General features: G+C 41.6%; 1 protein-coding gene across 5 annotated transcripts in view; it reads right to left on the bottom strand.

The window, feature by feature from the left end:
• Positions 1-3725: 3725 nt before the first annotated feature.
• The window catches only part of CCDC71 (coiled-coil domain containing 71), a 46089-nt gene continuing 25705 nt past the window's right edge, over positions 3726-24109 (bottom strand). For 4 of the 5 annotated variants that reach the window (XM_072989281.2, XM_078388792.1, XM_078388793.1 and 1 more), the window contains one exon: positions 3726-12300. In XM_072989281.2, coding sequence (XP_072845382.2) covers positions 11043-12239 — 1197 coding nt within the window. In that variant the 5' untranslated portion in view covers positions 12240-12300 and the 3' untranslated portion in view covers positions 3726-11042. Of the gene's footprint in view, positions 12301-14092; positions 14183-24109 lie in introns of all 5 variants that reach the window. The other variant, XM_072989286.2, reaches the window with a different exon arrangement.

The following is a 24109-nucleotide window of genomic DNA, read 5'->3' as shown; positions in this document are numbered from 1 at the left end:
TCAAATAATTGAGAACATCAGTTTTCCAGCATTGGGTGCTTTTAAAGCCACCTCCTCCAGCCAAGGAAGTACTGAATGGGAAGAGAGAGGGATATGTGAAGGTGACTAGTAATAAAAGGTAATGGTTCCCCTTGACAATTTGTCCAGTCATGTCCGACTCTAAAGGGTGGTGCTCATTCCCGTCTCCAAGCCGCAGAGCCAGAGTTTGTCCAAAGAGAGTTTCCGTGGTCACGTGGCCAGCACGACTAGACACGGAACGCCGTTTTACCTTCCCACCGTGGTGGTACCTATTTATCTACTTGCATCTGCATGCTTTCAAACTGCTAGGTTGGCGGGAGCTGGGACAAGCGACAGGAGCTTACTCCGTCGCGTGGATTCAATCTTATGACTGCAGGTCTTCCGACCTTGCAGCGCAGAGGCTTCTGCGGTTTAACCTGCAGTGACATATAAAACACCCTGGAGAAATTCCTCTACTTTCTTCATCTTTGTTTCCAAAGCACTGAATTTTTTTCTTTGCCTGTTAAGGCTTCATCAGTTCCATTTGATCTACCCACTCCTTCAATACTAGCAATTGCCCACTTCCACTTTTATTTTGGGATGTTTTTGCATTCCTAATTTCAGTCATATGCACAGCACAGAACTGGGAGCAGCCATTATCAATGTGCCAGGTGTGTGTGTGTGTGTGTGTGTGTGTGTGTGTGTGTGTGTGTGTGTGTGTGTGTGTGTGTGTGTGTGTGTGTGTGTGTGTGTGTGTGTGTGTGTGTGTGTGTGTGTGTGTGTGTGTGTGTGTGTGTGTGTGTGTGTGTGTGTGTGTGTGTGTGTGTGTGTGTGTGTGTGTGTGTGTGTAGACAACAGTGTGAAAGTCACATTGGGGCCCTGGCAAGGGGGTAGCAGGTAAGGATGGGGTTTTCATGTTCTGACAAAAAAGGTTTGTGTGTGTGTGTAAAAGAGGCTCTTTTTCATGTTCTTTCACTGAGTACTGAAAGCAAGCCTCTAAAACACGAGCTGCATGTTAAAGAAAGAAGGAAACAGGAATGTTTTGTGTTCTTCCATATTTTCAGGCTTCATTTAAGTTTTCTTTCACTCTGCATGACAAATCTTTATTTCACCCTAACAGTAACTTAATACATTTTTCATCCAATAGCATCACAAGGGCTTTTGCAAAGACATAGTAATACGACCAACAAGAATTGTTAGCAGCCAGTCAGAGCATCCGGGAGGAGGAAGAATGTTTAGTCTGAGCCTAGAATCCAGTGAGAAGTTCCTTAGCTCCTCCTTTCTTGTCTTCTTCACAGGCTTGAATTGTTTACTTTTTTCTTGATTTTTGGGAGGATCCCACTCCCCACCCCCATTCCTTTGGATTACTTTTGTTGTTTAAGTAGGCTCCCTGTTCCAGCATGCCTCCATGGAATTATAGTGGTACCTCGCTTAACGGGCGCTCCGTTTAGCGACGAAACCGCATAGTGACAAACTATTTGCGATCACAAAAGCGATCACTTTGTGATGTTTCCTATGGGTTTGTTTTTTTTTGCTTTGCGATGATCGGTTCCCTGTTTCACTTACCGATCATTGCAAAACGATGATTTTTTAAACAGCTGATCGGTGGTTCCAAAATGGCCGCCGGGTAAACAAAATGGCCACCCGCTGTGTTTTCACACGGATTCCTCGCTTAAGAGGCAGCGAAAATGGCTGCTGTATGGAGGATCTTCGCTTTAAGGTCAGTTTTTAGCCCATAGGAATGCATTAAACAGGTTTTAATGCGTTTCTATGGGCTTTTTAATATCGCTTAGCAACGAAATCGCTTAGCAGCGATTTTTGCTGCACGGATTAACGTCGCTAAGCGAGGCACCACTGTACTATTACTTTTTATCTTCCCAACTTTTTTTGGCCCTTTTGCTTCTTGGATTATTTTTCTTGCCTTGGCCTGGCCTGCCTCCTGGAGTCAAAGAAGAGGTGACAAGAGAAAGGCATCAAGTGGTGGTGGGGAAGAGAAGGAGAAATCTAATACTTTCATTTGTTTGCTTGTTTTTCTTGGTTTTTAGATGACGGACTTGTGTTTTTTAGTATTTTTTCCCCTAGTGTGTAGGGTGATGGTGTCAGCAGCATGCTTCTCTGGTTGATTTTTTAAAATGGTTGTTTGCTTAATTTATACAATATTTATTTTGTTAAATGTGTATATATTTTGGTGCATTTTTTAAAATGGCATTTCTTCCTCATGGACTGTTGCATGCTTTTGGAGCAGATTGATTCTCTGTTGCCTTGACTCTACCTCTCTGGAATTTTTAAAGGCTTTTGGAATAGCAGAAATAGAAAGGGGAAATCTGAAATCCAAGAATCTGAAAGATGGACTCCCTTTCCTCTAAAACAAAATAAAAAACAAACACCATAAGAACGAAAAACAAAACAAATATGAAAAAAATCCCCTTACACATCCTTAACAGGATCTCAGGATCTGCTGGCAAAAAGGAGCAACTCAGCTGAGAGGAAATGCCACACTTTGGACTTTTGTTGTTATTATTATTTTCAGGACCACCAATTAATTTTATCATGTGCCTGGACAGTGGCACCTCAGTGGCATTAGGACCCAAAAAAATTAAGTTCAGTGTTAAAGAAGCAAGAAATAATGTATGTGAAATGTGTGACTATACTATTTATATTACTCCAAAACCATCTTGGGTACTGTAAAAGATGTTGGAAAGATTATTTATCCTGAAATGCAGTTGAAAAATTGTTAAATAGTATGTGCTGATGTACATGTGGTCCATCTTTTAACACAGAGACACAACAAAGGCCAGCCTTGAACCATGAACAGCAAATAATACATGGAGGCCCACTTTATCAGCCAGCTCTTGGACAGATCTGCATTACAAGGACTTTCCCTGTGAGGCACTCTCTGCAGGATAATAAGTTCACTAATTGAGTCCCAACAGTTTAGTGTTGAAGTCAACCATTCCCTTAAAATCATACAGTGGTGCCTCGCTTAACAATTACCTTGTTAAATGACAAATCCGCTTGACGATGAGGTTTTTGCGATTGCAAAACGATGTTTTAATGGGCAAAATTCACTTCTCAACGATCAGTTCCCTGCTTCAGGAACTGATTCTTTGCATTAGGACGATCAAAACAGGTGATTGTCGGGTTTCAAAATGGCCACCTGCTGTGCAAAATGGCTCCCCGCTCTGCTTTAGGATGGATTTTTCGCTGCACAGGCATCAGAAAATGGCCGCCCTATGAAGGATTTTCGCTGGACGCTGAGGAATTTCACCCATTGGAACACAGTGAACCGGTTTTCAATGCATTTCAATGGGCTTTTTTATTTCGCTTGATGAGGATTTCACTCTACAGCAATTTCGCTGTAACAGATTATCCTCATCAAGCGAGGCACCACTGTATATTGTAGCAAAAGGCACAGAGAGGGCAGAAGACAAAAAGGATAATGCAACGCTATTATTTGCCCCTGCTTTTTTCTGCCACCCAGCAAACTCAGTACTCAAGTCCTTAAAGATGAGCCACAACTGAAGGGTTTATGTTTTCTTCAGCTTCTCCACACACGTGGTCCCAGAGACATGGACTAGGTACAGATAAGGCATCAGCAGAGAACTGCAAGTTTGGCTCTACTTCACATAACTGGGAATCAGTTGAAACTAAGGATTGTTCCCCACTCATCATGTCCTGATACTTCCAAAGGAGGAAAGGACCCCAAACACAACACAGACACAGTAAACTGAGTTTTGAAGCACCATTGTCTTTACTGTAGAATGGCAGAATGGCAATCATCTGCTACAATTTCAAAACCAAGGAAAGAAAAGTTACATTTCATTTAAAATAGAACAGATTAGTTTAGTTCCCTTTCCTCCTTGGTGAAAAATATAATACTCAAAATTGCTTGCATTGCGCAAGGTTGCCCCAAAATATACAAACACTGCAACTGGGAACCGTGGGTTGCATATGTAACATCAAAACTGGGAACTTCAGAAGGATCCTGAACAAAGAAAGTGAGCAAGGGGGGAAGGGAGCCATTCTAATGATGTTGATTCAAACCTGTAACACCAAAATTTTGTTAAGCCGCAAAACGTCCCCTCCCTGCTCCACAGTACAAAAAACAATTGATCCCAGAAGTGAGGCTGTAGGCAGTTACATACGAGAACTTACCAAAGGCCAGAGTTGGGGGGGATGTGGAACCCTAAAATACAATTTTCAGGTTACATAGTACAAATGGTGGTTGGTCAGAGGTTCAAGATGGATGATGAGATCCATGGCAAAACCAGCTTCAGCAACAGGAGACCGAGTTTGTGCTAAACAACGCAAAATAATTCAGCGAAGTCCCACAATACACATTCCGGTGGCCCTGGAGAGTTTAGGGGCATGTAGTTACTCTGCAGGTAATTGGTATCAGAAAAAGATAACATGAAAAATATGAAAGGGCTTAGAAGAGTGGTGGCTTGCTACAGCAACATGTGTCAATCTTTATGGCTCCCATGTTTTATTCCAGATGTAAAAAAAGTATACAATTCCAAGTGTTCTACAGATGGGAGATTGGCAGAGAAAAGACACCCAGGAGGTTGTGCTTCTTACGTGCCTTGTAGTAAAAAATACTTGCCAGACCTTGCTGCCATTGTGATCCCTTTTCCAGTCGCCCGAAGAGCAGCAACACCCTGCCCTTAGGGACAGCAGCAACAACAGAGGAGGTGGACCACTCAGATAATCAACTCAGGGGCTCAAGGGTTCTGATTGACAGCAATCAGATTACTGCTGTTGTCCTTATCCCGCTAACGTCTGACTAACCTTCTAAGGACTGACTGCTGATCTTTAGGTTCCTTTCTCACATTCAGCATGCTGCGGCACCGAACTGATCGGCCACCAGGGGGAGCGCTTGGGACAAACTAACATTGGCTTTCTAGAATCTGCTTTTTGCAGACAGAATCGGCTCCTGACAAAGTGGAAAGGAGCCATTTGTGGGCATTCCCCCATCTTCCTTTTTTAACTCAGCATGAAGGGTTCACTAGAGACTGCATTTTGCTAACAGAAAGGCAAAATGCAGATCATGGAGAAGCAGGGGACTCACCCACAAGAACAGGGAGAACACTTCTCAGAAAAGAAGCTCAGTTCTGATGGGTTCCCATGAGACTAGGAACAGAGGCTTAAGCAACCATGAGCACTAAGTATCTTGTTGATTACTTCTGACTCTGCTTTTTTTCTGTGCTGACACCTGCTCTGTGTTCAAAAGTAGCATTTCTTCACATTTAGCATACGCAGAGCCCCCCAGGCTCCCAGAAAGGCCACAATACACGAACAAAGCTTTACACCCATAAATGCACAATGTGGCAGAGAAGACATAACCCTTTGCTAAAACAGCACACGAATCAGAGGCAGGTAGTTCTGAGGTATGTTTTTTAGCTGTGAAATAATGGCTGACATCCAGTATTAGGTTGCAGTTAGAATGGGATTTCTGAATCAGTGGGGATTTAGTGAGCCAATTCCTGCGTACGTTTCACGGATTCAATGAGCCTACTCTGGCTGCGATTTATTACTGGATTTCAGCCAATCTATAATGTTAAACACACATCAGTCACGCTGGTCCAGTGTTATGCTCCACCCTAAAAATGAAGCCTGTGGGGCTAAGGGGGTCACCTTCCTACAACTGCCTTGCCCATTTCGTGCACAAGCAAGTCCAATCATCACCTCTAAAGCAATTTCTTTCCACCCAGAAATTATAATACGCAAGAACTAAGTCAACCAAATGATGTGTGCACATGTGTGCGCATGTGCAAACACATGCCCCAATAGCTGGTTCAGTTTAGCCCAAGAGAGATTGCAGGGGGAAGGCAGCAGGAATCCTGTAGACAACAGGATTCAAAGATGGATTCTTAGCACAAGTCATACATTCAAGAGGCAGCTCTAGATAGCATTCTCAGATTGCCCTTCATTAATTACAGATGTGGCCACCAATATGTTCCGAGTCAGGGAGAAATCCAGCCAGAGTTTGGAAACTTTGCTTTCTTGACCTCTAATTCCCAGAACATCTCAGCAAATATGGCACAAATGTATGACACTTCTTAAACTCAGCCAGGCCACTGATCCATTGAACTCCAGCTGAAAAGGAAACAAGCTGGGAAACATCTCCACCCAGGAAACAAAGTACTGTGTAGAGGATATAGGGCAGTGTTTCCCAACTTTGGGTAATCCAGGAGTTCATGGATTGCAATTTCCAGATGTCTTCACTACCAGCTATGCTGGCTGGGATTTCTGGGAATTGCAGAGCAAGAACACTTGGGTTACCCAAATTTAGGAATCAATGAAATAGAGGATAGGGAACAACAAACTGCCACAGCCTAAAGCAGGGGCCTCTCTTTGCAAATACCGATCTCCTTTACCACATGGTGTCTGTGGCCTTCTTTGAACATTCCTGGGATATGCGTTGCAGAGGGTACAAATTGTATACCGAATGTTGACTCATTGACCTAGCCTAAGTAGCATTCTTGATAGATGAATCCAAGAAAGACAAGGCACCAGTCCTAGTCGTACCACGGAACAGTATTCTCTTTTCGGACAATTTTAAAAGACTTAAAGGATAATAAATAAGCAAGGACATGCCTTAAAACCAAATTTCTCGATGCTGCAAGCCAAATATTGCAAATAACCATACTTCTAACAAAGGACAGCATTTTCCACACAAGAAAGCTCGAATTGCTTTCTGCTAATTTATTGTTGTTAACTATCTGGGTTTTTTGAGCATCTAGCAGAAATGGGAAATATTACATTCTAAGTGGATATGGCAGTTGTAAAGGCACAAAACTGTCTAGATTTCTACTTGAATCTTCCTTAAGAGTTGCACATTACTGGTCTTCTGGGATCAGAATGTGTTACCACATGGGCTCAAAACCCACTTCCTCAGTAGGTCATTTTAGCCTCATTATATTGATATTTTATTTCATGCTATCCACAAACAGATTCCGTGGACCAATACTCTTCCTGGAGAGTTCCAACAGTGAAAAAAGGAAAGGAAGAAACCAAACCTCAATTCGAAACTCAAAAGTTACAAATCATATATATACAAATTGCCCACTGTATATTATTATCCCCACTATTATTATTATTATTGACTATTTTCTTATATGAAAATGGTCTCTCTCTCTCTCTCTTTTTTTTAAAGTACCGGGCTAAAGCATTGCTTGTCCCATAGCTTTTTAAAAACTCTGATTTTGCCATTCTCTTTTCTTTTTGCTGTGTATTCCTCAAAGCCTATGCACAAGACCTGGAAACAGCTATGTACTCAGAACTTGGAAATGTCTCCTTTTTGACTACCCTTTACAGAACCTCCCATCCCACCTGCCTTAGGTAGATGGCCACTGACCCATTCAAAAATGTAACTTTTCCATACTCTAGATACATGTATCCACTCAGGCTCATACTTGGTATTTGGGACAGTAAAGGCTCATTTGCTGATTTAGTTTGCAAATGTGACAAGCTATTCTGTCTTATGTAGTTGCAATAAAAATGCTGATCTTCTTCTACTGAAGAAGATTCTCATTAATTCAACCAGTCAGTGTTGGCCCTAAACATAACAAACGAACATATAATTCCTATTGAATTGTTTATTCATTATGAGAAAGTGTTCCATACAGACTTGAACTTTGCTTTCACCTTAGAAGTCCCTACAGTCCCTCCTGCCATCACTGTTTCTTTCTTATTCCTCTGGTGTTTCTTAGCCTATCACCCTAATCCTTGTTTCGCAAACACATTCTTCTTAACAGAGCGCTCTTGCTATTGAGGAAAGACTGTTTTAAAAGACCCCTCCTTGGAGGAGCAGGAAAAATCAACACATATAAATGCAGCAGGATTCCCTCTTGCTAGCTGTTTTTGCCTACAGGAGTAACTAGGACTTCTGAAAATTTTGAGTTCATTGCTGGAGTTAATGCAATCTATTAGCAGCAAGAAGAACTGACAGTGATTTCCTTTAAAAGGATATCACTATGCTTTGAAAATAGTGGTTCAGTTTCCCCCCTCTGTAGGGGTGGCATTTTTTTCATCTCAGTAGTACCAATGGGGGTGTAATCGTCACGTGTCAACTGCCTTTGACTGGCAGGTATTAAGGACACCAAAGTGTTCCATCTAGGTGGCCATAGAGAGTATGGAAGAGGAAGCCAAAGGGAAAATGTCTGTACAGAAGTCCTAATAACTGCTCTTTTCTTTAAAGGAAAAAGAAGCACAAGTCAGAACAGTTCACACGGTGGCTAAACATCCCACTGGCAACCCTTAACTCCTGCAAAACAAGACAACAGTCAACTTTCCCTTCTGAAAGGGAAAGATGGCTGGACAGTCAAGCTCCATTTATAGCCCCTCTCCATATATACACATAGCAAGCAGACTCTAAAATCAGCAGATGCTGCAGCCAGATGCTATGCAGCTGCTAATCAGATTATTCTCTGTGATGCAAGCAAAGATCATCCCAGTTTTGGCTCAGTTTGAGAGAGCTAATTTTCAAAGTAGTGACATATGCAGAACGGGTGGTCAAAGCATCTGCAAATGGCTCACAGAGAAGGCCCTACCCCAGCTCCCTTAAAAAAAACAATCTCTGCACAGATAAAACTGCCACTTCAGAGGAAAACATTCACCAGTTTCCTACTTCAAGTTCTTGCTTGCTGTCTGTTCTATGTCAGAATTTTCATGTAATGCAGGGACAGACAAGCTCTAGGAGCGGAAAGCCAACCTTCTGTGTCCATAATCCACTATGTGTTGCCCCAGCCTTGAAAATGTGGAAGAAAAAAAGAGGAGGAAGAAATCAAACACAGAATTAGCTAGAGGTTCACATGCACTTTCATAAAACCCCTCTGCAATTTATCTGAATGCAAATCTGTGTTCCACGAATCTTTTTAAAGTAAAATGTTTCTCCCAAGGAGAGGGCTGGGGCAGGCAAAGATGAAAAAAGAAAAGAAAAGAAAAGAAAAGAAAAGAAAAGAAAGAAAGAAAGAAAGAAAGAAAGAAAGAAAGAAAGAAAGAAAGAAAGAAAGAAAGAAAGAAAGAAAGAAAGAAAGAAAGAAAGAAAGAAAGAAAGAAAGAAAGAAAGAAAGAAAGAAAGAAAAGGGGGGAAAAGCTTTGGGGGCTGCATGCAGCCTGTCTTCTCTACCCTGAACATACAAAAAATGACTACTACCACAATTTGTACTATGGAAACTAACAGCTCTGCCACCTCAATTTGTTGCCACATTTTGCATAACCTGTAAAATGTCCATTAACTTTGGCTACCCCAATGATCAAAGGCTTTTAAAACAGATAAAAAGTTTATTTTTAGTGCAACACATCAGTCTCTATGCCACAGTGTAGAAACAGAGGCTTGATTAATTCTACTCTAGGAATGTATCTGTTAGAATGTACAGTAAACCTAAACCAGGCATTAATGTCTGCCATACCCCACCCCTCTTCACACCAAGCTACTCTAGAAAATGGCAGGATTGAAATGGAAAATCTCCAACATACTGTTCTCAATATCTTCAGAAAAATGCTCTTTGCCAGGATTCCCTGGAGAAGCTCTGGCGATCAAACAAATGTGTAAGTCTGCAAATGTGGCACAAATAGTATGGTTAGATCCTTGAAATACTGAAGGTGCTGGCAACCATGTATGTAGCTAAGAATTTTCAATGGTTTATAGGACAGAAACTACTGCAATAAAATCAGCTCCCTATTTGTCCCTACAGGACAAGATTCTTAGCACCAGAATCACACCCAGTCGCTTCTTTATTAAGCTCGAGAACCTGTTGCAACTGCAGCAGGAGAGGTAACCCAAACCGTTTAGATATAATCAATACATTCAAAAGCCCAACATCCACAGGCCAGACCTACTAAAAGGTCTGGCAGCAGAAAATTTAAAGAATTGCACTAGAAAGTATTATTTGCCATTGCCAAGTTCTTAGGCTCATAGGCAGCCACAGGTTCATTTTTAACTTAAAAGATGGGAATAACATTAACAGTCAACTGCACTGAATTCTTTAACAACTACTCCTAGGAAGGAAATGCACAGAAAACCACAAAACAATGGCTGGCAGCAGAGAGGCACCACATCTTGAGGAAGCTTCTTCCCAGACGGTGGTGCCCCCACCCTCTATGGCACAAAGCTGGCAGAAATCTGTGGGAGCCCTTCTCTGTTCGCTTGGATCGCAGTGAGGACAGACCCGTCCCCCTCACTGCTTGCTTAACAACATCAGCAAAGTCTCCCTATTTGGGGCTACCATCTTCCTATCATCCTCTCATAGCCAACTACGGTTAAAATTGCTGGTCAAAGAAAAAAGTGAGGGTACCAGAGAACACACACATGTTCTTCCCTAACCCCCTTTCCATGCATTTTGAACAAACACACACACACACATTTGTCACGCAAACGTCAGCAAAAGGCAGCTATGAGACAGGAACAGCAAACAGGATTCAATGCCTAATAGACAACAGGTTGCCAGTCAGGCTTACAGACAAAAGAAACAACACTGGAGGGCAAACTAAGGCCTTTGTGTCTTTCAGCAAATGACTGCGGGTAAAAGATCAGAGGAAATAACCTTTTGAACCCAGTTCTCAGGAAAGGGAGAGGAAAAGGGAATGGGGTCACATTCTGACAGTCCTTGGGCAATCCAGGTACATTTGTCAATAGATATTTGTATTTAATAATAAGTATATAAAATATGATCAAAATAAATCCGAGTTATTTACAGATTGGAAACAAAACGATAATCACATTACAGGAATATCCCTAGTGCCACCACATCTCAGATGCACACTCTCCCATGTTTACAAAAGCGCTGTAGAAAAGTGTCCCAGAGGGAAAGCTCTCTCTTCCTCTCAATGGAGCCTTGGAGACCCAACTCCGGTATTTCTAAAACACAACTTTATAGAATCCAGCAATTGCACAGCTCTGCATAACTTTCACCAGCTGTTCACTATGCTCTGGAGGCCAACTGCCTGGGGGTTGCAGATGTGTACACCCTCTTCAGGTTCAAGAGACCCACAGTCGGTCCGATCATCCTCTTGTGATGGGCTACGTAGCTCTGCCTGAACACTCAAGGGACACTGTGAGACTGAGGCAAGGGCTGAATTCTGATAACAGGGGACAGATTCACTCTGAGGATCTTCTGTGCTCTCCTCCTTAGTTCATCGTCAGAAGAGCTGTTCACCTTGATGGTCCGGAATTCCAACAGGTTCAAGGCCTTTGACGTCAGTTCTGTTTTACTGGGGGACGGAAGGGAACTGGGTTTCTTCTGGCATGGCAATTCTTTTCCTTCCTCCAGTCTTTTCCTTTTCTGCCCAACAGTCTCCTGATGGCTGCCCCCGCCTTGCTGTTCTCTTTTGCTCACAGATGACTCCTTTGCTCTAGAGGCTGCTGTGCTGCAGCTCTGGGAGGCACTTCCAGAAATTCTGCCATTCAGGATTCCAGATGTTTTGCAAGCATTGCTTTCCTTCAGCACTCCACCCTTGGTTCCCTTTATAAGGCTCATAGTCAAAGCAGCAGGGGCTGGCATTTTCTTTGAGACATGCCTGTACCCTTTGGGGTCCAACTGACTGGGTGATATTTTAGTGGCTTTGGCCGCTGACGTCTGCCTAGAGGCACTGGCTGCCTTAAGAAGCTTCAGGTCTGAAGGAGAGATCTCAAGGTGCCCTTGTTTGCATTTTGATTCCAGACAGGATGCTGTAGCTTTTAGTGGGACCAAGGCTTCCAGCACCACAGAGAGTCTCATGGCTGGATACACCCCAGGGTACATGTTAGCAGGGAAACCCACTGCTGTGGCTTTCGATGTGCCTGACCGTGTCCGTTTCAATGAGTTCAAGAGGAGGTTTGTTGAAGTAGTGCTCTTGGATAATGGCTTAGCAGAGTCTTCAGAAGGACTTACTGTAATACCTGCTAAGGGAGCAGATACTCTTGCTATTCTTGCTATGCTTGTACCTGGAGCTTTAGCAGACTCGGAAGTAGGGGCAGCTGCTTTTGAAATGTCCTGGATGTTTCCCTTTGTCTGGCTGGGCATAGCAGCTGTGCATGAGCTGTATCCATATACGTCTTTACTTCTTAGGATGGTGGGCTGGTAGCCTTCTTCCCTGAGACCTTGAAGAAAAGCTACTAGCTGGGTTTCTGTGTCAGACAGGTCCTTAGACATGGGATTAAACACTCTGAGAGCTTCTTCCAAGGCTTTCTGTCCTGCAGAGGAGATCCTTGACCAGGAATGGACAGCTTTTTCTTCCACATTGTCCACTTCAATACTCATGGCATTAGGCTACCAGGAACGTCTATCAGGTCCAAGCCACTTAGAAGCCAGCCCAGGTCACCTCAAATGAAAACGAAAAAGCAGTTAACTTACAATCTAAAAAACAGAGACTTTTTTTTTAAACGAAGGCTCCTGAAACACATTTGCTATTCTGAGCCTGACACTGATGAAATGGAAGACTAAATCCTAGTCTGAGTGCCTTGGAAATGTGTTCTTATTGTCTGGATTCTTCTACTTATTCATATGTGTTGTGCATGGAGTTGCTTTTGAAGACGGTCCACAAACTGCAGCTTTTGCAAACATGCCAGAAAGAATTATAAACAGGACCAAACATTATGGAAGTACATTGGTCCTTTCTCCCCTGCATTAGCTTCCAGACCCCATTCCAAGTGATGATCTATGAAACTTCTACATGACTTGAGACCTGAGGAAATAGCACCTTCCATAATTACCTGTCAATGTTCTAAGCCAACTCCAGAAGACCTCAGGTTTCCTTTCAATTTGAAGTTTGGAAGGCCACCATGGATGAGGGCAACTTTTTGGTAGAGGCTACAGAAAGATTCACATGGGAAGATTACCTGGTACCCACACAATTTTCCTTTCAGTGGGTACCAGTTACTCCTCTCCATCAAATCAGATTCCCAAATTTCTCATCCTTTTAATATCTAATTTTAATCTTAGTGAAACTGTTAGGTATTAGGTTTAGCATATTACCGCTTCTTTGGCTCCTACATAAATAAATCCCAAAGGACCAGATATGTGGATCAGTTCATAGCAAACATTCCTCTTCAAATGGAGAGTTTTTATTTATTGTAGAATCCAGATAAATTCATTTGCACTTTAGGAAAGCATCTTTTGGATATCTTCGTTGTATTGTATCACCACAATCCCTTCTAAATAATGAATTGAATAGCAGCAAGGTGACACTACTATATTCTTTTTTAACTGGACAAGTGTTTACAGTAGAAAAAAAATTCCAAGCATATAAAAATGTTATTCCAAAGACAGGCAAGAACACATTTTATTATTAGCATGTATTTATCTTTATGAGCCATAGAGATTAAAACTGAAAATAATAAAGATATACCATACAATAATATTGTTGTAACATACACTTAATAAAAATAGATATTAAAAAGGCCTGCCAACATAAGACGGCATATTGATTGTAGGGTGGATTTGATTTAAATCAAATGGATTTAAATTTAAAGATTGGATTTTTTTACAATTTAAATAAAAATATTTTAAATTTAAATTGTGATTTAAATCAATTTGATTTAAAAACATCATACATTTTTATCCATCCTTATTGATTGCTAGGATTCATCTCCTTTTTCTTCTTCTATATCGTCACTGAATTTTCTTTATATTTAAACTTCCCTTCAGTCATTAAAAAAACTAAGATTATCTCTTCTTCAACCCATATGTGGCCAATACTCTGTTGACATTTATATATCTGCTGTATGCAGTCTGACAATTTTTATGGACTTTTCATAACTATAACTAATTTTCCACTTGTATCTTTGGCTACTATTTCCCTAAAATATCCTATATTTTTATCCTATACTGGAAGCCGCCTAGAGTGGTCGAGTAGACCAGATAGGTGGGGTATAAATCAAATAAATAAATAAATAAATAAATAAATAAATAAATAAATAAATAAATAAATAAATAAATAAATAAATAAATAAATAAATAAATAAATTTATTCTTCAAACATTTCATTATCTAATCACAGGTTTATAGCATACTTGAAGGCCTCTCTTCATAGACCTCTGACAATTCTAAAGCAAAGAGTACTTCTTATATACTGTCTCATCGCACTTAAAGCACTCTCTGGGCAATTTACCAACCTGAGAAGGATGGAAGGCTGAGCCAACCTTGAGCTTGTCATCTGAACCAATTGCGATTGAATTCAGGTCATGAGCAAAGTTTTGACACCACTATGACAGAAGGAAATTATTTTAAGTACTGTATAGTTAAGTATTGTGTAGTTAAGACTGGTTTAACAAGGTCCCCCCAATTATCCTAGAACTGTAGCTCATTAAAAATACTTTTGTCTTTATTTTGGCAAGAAGGAATTCTTTGAAGGACCCTATTATCTCAACACAGTCATGACTAATTATAATTCCCTTTTTACAGTAAAAGCCACTATGTGCCAATGAATTATTTAATAAGTAGCTTTGCTTTTCAAATTACATCTAATTATTTTACCTATGTTTAGGAAAGCAATTTTCTTGCCAACACACTTATTTGCAGTTTTATGCTATGTTACAGTAGGATTCTCTTCTGCTTTCTGTATCAACAGGTGAGGTTTTGAGCCTTTTGACTGTCATTTTAATTGTTCTTATATGACAGAACTGTGGTCCATTTTAGCCCCTGTACACTGTGGCTGAAATTCAGCACTAAGTTGGTACTAGAGTAGATTTATAGAAGCAACTGAACCTATAGGAAAACTGAGTCACCAAATCCCCACTGATTTAATGGGCTTACTCTAGTTGCAACTTACTACTGGATTTCTACCATTGGCTATTTCTAGTTCCCTGTGAGTTATACTGTACTTTATGGTGTTGATCTTTGTAAGTTTGGGTTCTCAGAATGGATTGGATTTCAGATTTGGATTTTTAATTTTAATACAGCTGTGGCTTCGTTCAGTATCCCAGGAACATGTTTTCTAGGCTCCAATCATTATAAGCATACATACAGCACAGCTTGTTAAAAGTTCATTATCAAGCATATGTTTTGATAGCAAGCCATATACACAAAGCTGCCTTACTCAAACCTAAGGAAGGAAAGTACACCCCTAGCAGGTTACTCCACCTTCTCAAAGTCATATCCTGTCAAGCTCTTCATTCATATTTCATTCACAAGTGATAATTTTGTTCAAACATAATCCTGTTTTAAGAGTGCACTCCAAACATTAGCCCTTTGTTGACAGGGTTATATAGCCCTGTGTAGGCTGCTTCATATTATTGCTTTTCAAGGAAGTGAAGAGACATAATCAACTGGTAGTTGTATGAGTAACCCTATCAAACAAATGTTAAATTGGTCCTCATTATGACACATAAACAATAATTATGTTCCAGGGAGAATCGAGGTGATGATAAACTTAGTACCTATTTAATCTCGGAACTGCAGAGTTGGAAGGGTCCCTATGGATCACTGAATCCAGGCCCCTGTCAAAGAGGCATGGTAGAGAATCGAACTCCCAGCCTCTGGCTCCGCAACCAGATACCTGAACCACTGAGCTATCCAGCAGTTCATTTGTTTGACTGTAGTCTTAATATCCCAATATTTCATGAAGCTAAGAATGCTCTTATGCACATTTTGAAATTTGCGGCACAGTGAAAGCTTTGCTGTAGCGAGCACCATACCAGTCAAAATGCAACTACTGAAGTATTATTATTATTATTATTATTATTATTATTATTATTATTATTATTATTATTATTATTATTATTATTATTATTATTATTATTATTGTAAGTGACTTGTTTAGCCTGCATAATTAACTTGTAAGCCGCCCAGAGAGTGCCTGAAGTGCTATGGAGCAGGTATATAAGCAGGACACTTTGCTTTTCATTTTTTTCCAGTAACCCAAACAATGCTAGCCAAAAGAACTCTGGAACCTAAATAGAGTATAAGCATTCAGAATCAATATTGTTAATTGGATGAGAGTATGACTACACACAGATGTCTACCACACATACAGAAGCATGTACCCAATCCTTATATGAGTCAGGATAACTTCCTTCAGTTTCCGAATCATACATCTGCCATAGTTGAAATACTGGTTTGGCCATATGTACGTGGCAACCTATTTTAGGTTAAATTTACCATGAACACCTTTAGGTAAACAAAGTTGTCCTATTTAGATACAAACATATTATGTGACATAATAACAGTTGTATGTAAAAGTTACTGTACACAGGCATGACGTGGCTTTCTGCCCAGCTAAGTACCTGACATCTTTTGCTGACCTTTTCAAAACCTTCCATGCTCTTCTCCCTGACTTCTAATCCTTTTTTCAAAATTTAATATTAAAACTAAAATACAAATTTAATAATAACTACATACACATTGGATTTTCCCCACCTATGCCACCTTCACCCTTGAGACTAGGTGACCAGAAGTATCAATTTATACCCCTTGTCATCCCGTATCTCTCCAAAAATACATTGATTCTTTTGCTGGCATATAGCCTTTCCCCCACAAAAATACATACTCCAAATATGAATTCCATACTTCTGAAATCATTAGACTTTATCATTCCTATTCTTGTTTTCATTTCACGTTAACCTATCATTAATTGCTAAGCTCCACATTTCTTTATACCAGTCTTCAAGATTAATTTGTGTCGCTTTTCCAGTTCTTTGCAAATATTAATCTTGCTACTGTAACCATTATAACAATTAACTCTTTCTGTTCTTTTTTTAGATGATCATTCTTAATTATATTTAGGAGGGCAATGATTGGTGATATCTGTATATCATACCCAATAATTTCTCTAATTTCCTTAAAAACCAGTGCCCATTCTTTCTTTCTTATTTCACATGTCCACCACATATGCATATAGATCCCTTTTTCCTTTTTCCATCTCCAGCATTGAGATGGTGTTTTTATTTATTATATTCAGTCTTATTGGAGTAAAGTACCATCTCCATGCTACCTTATAACAATTTTCTTTTACCTTTATAAACATATTCTTATTATTCTTCGTGACCATATCATGTTCCAAGCCTCTCCTTTAATCTCTTCCTCAAAGTCCTCCTGCCACTGGTTTTTCATCAACGCTTGTTTGAATCCAGAATGTACTAAAGTCTTATAAATTACACTAACCGTTCTCTGATTTCACATTCAAATATAATCCAGCTTGTGATACTTGTTCCTTATAACTCTACCAGTCTGAAGATGGCCTGCTCACTTCTGTGTTACTGGCACCTGGAATTACTGAATACTGTAGAACACTTACATATGGCACCACTATTTCCTCAAAATCTACCTAGGATAAAAAGCTGTTACATTATTGCTGCAAAAGTGTGCAGCAATCGATATTGTGTGGCAGCAGCATTCAGCATTCCATAAACTAACTTAAAAATTAGGGTGCCCTAAACAAAAAATTATAGCTATAAAACTGGACCTCAGATCAGCACCAAATTTGGCACTGATAGAGCAGAACATTCGCTCTTGCTCTGTCCCAGATTTGGGAACATCTGGGGGATGGGTTTCTGAGTTATGATTTTTTTTAAAGTAACACTAGTTTTATCCTATGCAGAACCAAGTGACTTGGAGCTCCAGCTGATTTAAGACAGATCAGATACATACATTGATAAGACCCAGTTTACATGACTGGGAAAAAGCAGTCCATGGCTCCCCATGGACTGCTTTTGTTTTGTTTTGTTTTTGAGGCAATTGGGCATTCATGGCTCTAATTGATAGTTTCAAAGTACAGTGGTGCCTCGACCTACAAACTTAATACGTATTGGAATGGCGTTTGTAAGTTGAAACGTTCGTAACTCGAAGCACCATTTCCCATAGGAATGCACTGAAAACCGATTAATCTGTTCTGGCCAAAGAAAAAAATCACCATAAAAAATATAAATAAATAAAAAAAACACAGCAAGCCCGGTCAGAAGGCACTGAGGCTTTAAGAAAAAAAGCATTCCAAAAGCAAACAGCAAAGCGACCACCACTGCTGAGGCAAAAAAAATTCCAAAAACAAAAACCAAAGCCACCTCCATTGCTGAGGCAAAAAAACTCCAAAAACAAAAAGAAATGACAGAGGTTACCTGCCTATAACCATAGTTCTTCTAGTGGTCCTCTGTGAATTCACACAAATGGGTTGTTCTGCACCTGCGCTGAATGTCTTGGAAGATTGTAGAGCATAAAAGTACAAAGTTAGTGGGACGTTCCCCTGCCCACCTCAGATTCCCCTCAGTTTCTAGAATTTGTCCGCCAGGCAAAAGAATCATTTAATATAACCCGTGATGGACAGAGGGGAGGATGGGTGGGGTGTGTGAATTCACAGAGAACCACTAGAAGAACTATGATTACAGGTCGGTAACCTCTTTTTCTTCTTCGTGGCCTCTGTGAATGCACACAAATGGGTGACTGGCAAGCTTCACTTACCAGATAGTGGGAGATCACGGTATGAAGGATGAGAATACAAATCTGCCAAATCCAGCATCATTGCATGCTCTCACATCTAGGCGGTAATGCCTGACAAAGGTTAATGGGGTAGACCATGTTACAGCACAACAGATGTTAGGAAACCCAATTCCACGCTGGGAGGCAATAGATGTTGACAGCGCTCTAGTGGAATAGGTATTCAAATGATGAGGAGGTGGTTTGCCTGATAGTCCAAACTATTTCTCTGGCATATGAACTATCCATCTAGAAATGGATTGTGAGGAGGCTGTGCCTCCTTGTGAGGTCCATGGAAACATATGACAAGTCTGTTAGTTTTCCTGAAAGCCTTAGTTGTGTCAATATAAAATGCAAGAGAGCACCTTACGTCTTACATGTGGAGCATGCGATCTAGAGAGATTGATGGTGATGGGAAAAACGTTGGTAATATAATTGGTTGATACAATCTTGGGCAGAAAACAGACATCAAAATACGAAGTCACCTTGTCTGGATGAAATTGGATAAAGGGTGGATCTGCTCTTTTAGCAGATGTTATAGCCACCAGAAAAGATGTCTTTAGAGAAAGCAACCTAAGATTGGAAGAGGCCATTAGTTCGAATGGTGGGCACATGACAGCATTAAGGACAATTTGTAGTGACCATTGGGGAATAATACGTTGACGTGGTAGACGAACATTAGTGAGTTCTTTGAGAATTTTTTAACAGTAGGGTGAGATAAAACTTTTGCTGACATGGACTGACCTGGTTGATGGGCAACGATGGCTGATATATGGACTTTTAAAGTGGAATGAGAGAGTTTAAATTCAAAGAGATGGAGTAAGAAGGTAAGTAGTGTCTTCAAGGAAACAGGTATTGCAGTTAAGTGATTTATTTCTGTATAATTAAGGAAGGCTTTCCACTTATTTGCATACAGAAGCTGAGTTGATGGTAGCCGCGCTCAATCCAAGATGTGTTTCAAGGCGGGAGTATCCTCTAAGCTGTCAAGTTCAATGATGGAAGGTCTGGATGGTAGGCCATCCCGTTGTTCTAAGTTAGGAGATCGGGAACCGAAGAGAATCTAAACAAGTCCGTCAACATTGACCTGAGGTGAGTGAACGACGGTTGCCTCGGCCATCGGGGAGTGAAGAGGATTGCATTCGATTGAAAGTGTTGTAGGCAGATAATTGTCTGTTGTATGAGTGGTATTGGTGGGAACAGATAAAGTAATTCCCTGTTTGAATCCGTCATGAACGTGTCCCCAATGGAGTTCTTGTCTGCAATAGACATCGAAGACATTGATGGTAGGTACTCTCCAACGGTGACAGAGTTGATCGAAAATGATATCCTTGAGGAACCACTCGTGAGTCCTCAATGTCATACGGCTGAGATGATCTGCTTTGTAATTGCTGTCCGTGGAAATATGTACTGCAATAGGGAAGATGTGATGTTGGTAACACCATTTCCACAGGTCGATGGCTAGGTACAGGAGGGATAAAGAATGTGTTCCTCCCTGTTTGTTTACATAGTATATGGCAGTGGTATTGTCCATTGCCAGTTGCACCATGGAAAGCTCTGATGATCACTAAGAGCTCAAGATGGTTGATGTGAAGTGATTGTTCTTTTCTCGTCCATAGGCCATGAATTTTGTGATGAAGACAATGTGCTCCACAGCCAGACGGGCTGGAGTCAGTGGTGACCTGCACCGTCGGGTGGAAGAGCAGGAATGGTCATCCAACATAGAGGTTCAACATTGATGTCCACCAGGTGATTTGATTGGCTAACTCTGGTGTCACAGTCAATTTCATGGGTGGGTGGTTTATCACCAGGTTGAATAGTAGCAGGTACCATGATTGGAGCAACCTCATTTTGAGTCAGGCATGCTGGATTACCAATGTTGTGGACACCATGAGCCTGAGGAGGTATTGAACATGATGGGCTGGAATAGAAGTCTGAGATCGAAAGGGGCAAATTTCCTTCTTTGACCTCATAACTCGTTCCAGGGGGATGAGGGCCCTGGCTTGCATTGAGTTGAAAAGGGCCCCAATATAGGTGACTGTCTGTGTTGGTTTGAGATGAGATTTTGTATAGTTTACTTTGAGTCCGAGGTTCTGAAGTGTGTTGAGTGTGATGGTTGTAGCTCTCATGGTGTTTTGGTACAACATCACAACTATCAACCAGTTGTCTACGTATGGGTAGATGTTTATATCCTGAAGGCGGAGATGCACTGCGACTGGTGCCATGCATTTCATGAAAGTCCTCAGTGTCGTGAAAAGTCCGAATGGTAGGGAACAGAACTGGTACACAATGTTGTCAAATTGGTATCTGAGAAATTTTTGATGAGATGGATGGATCAAAACATAGAAGCGTCCTGTAGACCGATCACAACAAACCATTCTTCCCTTTATTTGGGGTTTTTGAAAAGGCTGGTGTCGATGGGACTGATTTCGATTCTGAAAGGATGATGTCGATGATGGTGGACCTTGAAAGGACCTGTCAACTGGTTGTGATCTGAATTGTCGGTATGGCTGGAATCTCTGATACAACTGTTGAAATGATTGTGGATAGAATCGAGTCTGTCTGTATTGAGGTCGTTGGTATCAAAAGGATTGTTGGTTGGTGTATGATCTTGCCATTTTCCGTATTTTATAAAGGTTTTCCATAGTCTTGTCTATTTTCTGATTAAAGAGACCTGTGCCGTCGAAGGGAAGGTCTTCTATCCTTGACTTGGCATCATCAGACGGTCCAGTGGATCTAAGCCAGGCATGTCAGCGCAACGCTATTGAGGATGCTAGGGTCTTCAATGCTGTGTTGGCCACATGTCTAGCTGCAATCCTTTGTAGTTTTGCCAGCGAGGTGACCTTGGTAGGGGCATTAATCAATTCAGTTTTGATTGATTCAGGTGTGGATTCCAGTATTGGGAGAATTTTGTTCCAAAGTTGGCACTGAGAAGTGCTCACTGCCGCTTGATAATTGGCGACTCTAAGTGAAAAGGATTGGAGCGAATAAATTCTTCTACTGATTATGTCAATTTTCCAACCTTCCTTATAGTAGGGGCCACTGAAGACTTATTTCTGGCTCTGGACTGGTTGGACTCAACAATTATAGAATTGGTAGTAGGATGTTTGGCCAAATACCTGGTGTCCATTCCATGCGTCCTGTACAGGTTTTCAGTCCATCTTGAGATTTCTAGTGTAGATGGTGGCTTGTCCCATGCTTCCTTGAGTACAGTGGGCCTTCTACTTACAAACTTAATCTGTTCCGGAAGGAAGTTTGTAAGTCGAAAAGTTTATAAGTCGAATCAGCATTTCCCATAGGAATGCACTGAAAACCATTTAATCCGTTCCGGCTGTTTCTGGTTCTTAAATTGAGCAGTGGTTTGTAACTCGAATCATTAGTTCCCATAGGAACTAATGCAAAGCCGGTTAATCCCTTCCTACCACTAGGGGCAGAATTATTTTCTTTTTTTCCTTTTAACCTAAGATGACTTAGGTTTTAAAAAAAGGAAAGAAAAGAGGGAGGGAAGGAGGGAACAGACACCTTTTCAACAAACCACCTTTAAAAGCACACTTTCAGCCAAGACAAGCACCTTTTGGGGGGAAAAGGGACAGCAAATGAGAGAAGGAACAAGCACCTTTCAGACAACAGAACACCTTGAAAAACACTCCTCAGCACAAAGAGAGACATGGCTCTGAACTCCATTTTTACCCTACTTGCAAGCAAGCTTTCTTCCCAACAGAATTCCTCAGCACAAAGAGAGACATGGGTCCACATTTTATCTAGACAGATTCAGAACACACACACACACACACACACACACACACACACACACACAGACAAACACAGCAAGGAAAGATTCCAGCAAGCATGCAGCCATTTTAAAACTGTAAAATCTACCCAGCAAGACTCATCAGAGCTCAGAAACCCCCCACCTAGCCCTAGCCCCCCACCAATGAGCTGCAGAAAACCCTGTACAGTAAAGTACAAACATACTGTAGTGCAATGGTTCTTAACCTTTGTTACTCAGATGCTTTTGAACTGCAACTCCCAGAAACCCCAGTCAGGACAGCTGGTGGTGAAGGCTTCTGGGAGTTGCAGTCCAAAACTCCTGAGTAACCCAAGGTTAAGAACCAGTGCTGTACTGTACTCACCCAGAACAGGCAGTCTCTCTGCTTAAAAAAGGAATGTCAAAAATAAAAAAATAAAAAATCCAAAAAATTTTTAAAAGCCAAAACAAAAACAAAAAAAAAGAGAGAAGAAGAAGAATACTGTACTGTACTGTCTGTACAACATTGTACCAGTGCCAGGCAGTACCAGACAGTCTGAAGACTGTCTCTCTATCCACTCTGTAAATGTTGGGAAGAGCTAGGAAGCAGACATCCACCCTCCGTTCCTCCCAATCCCCTCAGAGAGAATGCTGAGTCCGATCCTGAAAGTTAGACGTCAATTGCCCGCCCTGATGCAGGGCCAGAGTGGGCCAAGGCCTGGCTGGATGGCCCACCAGCCACTGAGAGGCCAGTGTGCCTCCATTCCTCCCGATCCCCTCTGGGAGAATGCTGAGGAGAGTTCGATCCTGAAAGTTGGACCTCAATTGCCCACCCTGATGTAGGGCCAGAATGGGCCGAGACCTGGCTGGATGGCACACCAGCCACCGAGCGGCCAGTGTGCCTCCGTTCCTCCCGATCCACTCAAAGAGAATGCTGAGGGGAGTCCGATCCTGAAAGTTGGACTTCAACGCCTGCCCTGATGCACGGCCAAAATGGCCTGGCTGGATGGCACACCAGCCACCGAGAGGCCAGCGTGCCTCCGTTCCTCCCGATCCCCTCAGGGAGAGCGTTGAGGAGAGTTCGATCCTGAAAGCTGGACCTCAATCACCCGCCCTGATGCAGGGCCAGAATGGGCCGAGCCCTGACCGGACGGCACACCAGCCACCGAGATGCCAATGTGCCTCCGTTCCCCTCAGGGAACGGAGAGTTGAGGAGAGTTCGATCCTGAAAGTTGGATCTCAATCGCCCGCCCTGATGCAGGGCCAGAATTAGCAGATGCCTGGCTGGATGGTACACCAGCCACTGAGAGGCCAGTATGCCTCCATTCCTTCCGATGTAGGGTTGCCAGTCGTCCGGCAAAGAGAGGACATGTCCTCCTTTTGAAGCTAAAGTCCTCTGTCCGGCAGGCAAAGCTAAAAGGCTTTAAAATGTCTGGCTTTTCTATCTTCACCCCCTTCCCCTGCAGCCAAACCTCAAAATGTAAATCACCTCTCCTTCCTTCCTTGGTTGTGAGGCTTTTGTAAATCCTCCACTTGTAAATCCTCTGTTCTGATCGGAGATAAGCAAGTTTAATTGGTCACTGCTGTGCAAGAAAGCCTGGGGCAATCAATGACTGCTTCCGGGGAGGTGACTGAGAGCATGAGGTAAAACTTCAATTAAGAAGGGAAGAAAGGTGCGAGAGAGTGACTGGTGGCTTCGCAGAACTTGTTCAAAAGATTGTAGAAAATTTAGGGAGGCAGGGAGGGAGGGTGTATGTGAGTGAGAAAGAGACTTTTATAAAACCATGAAAAAAGGTTGTGACTGCAAGGGAGAGAAGGCTCAAAGGTGCGAGGGACGGATGGGTGGAAATGGACATGAGAGGAAATGGACATAGTGAACTGAAGCAACTGATTGTTTGAACATTGAGGATGGGTTTGTGTGTCAGAGAGAGAGGGAGGGAGAGGGAGAGAGAGAGAGAGAGAGAGACTTGACTTTTCCATA

The sequence above is a fragment of the Pogona vitticeps genome, chromosome 2 (assembly GCF_051106095.1).
Source record: "Pogona vitticeps strain Pit_001003342236 chromosome 2, PviZW2.1, whole genome shotgun sequence".
NCBI classification, from domain to species: Eukaryota; Metazoa; Chordata; class Lepidosauria; order Squamata; family Agamidae; genus Pogona; species Pogona vitticeps.
Note: the sequence above shows the minus strand (reverse complement) of the source record. Positions and strands in the feature narration are given on the sequence as shown.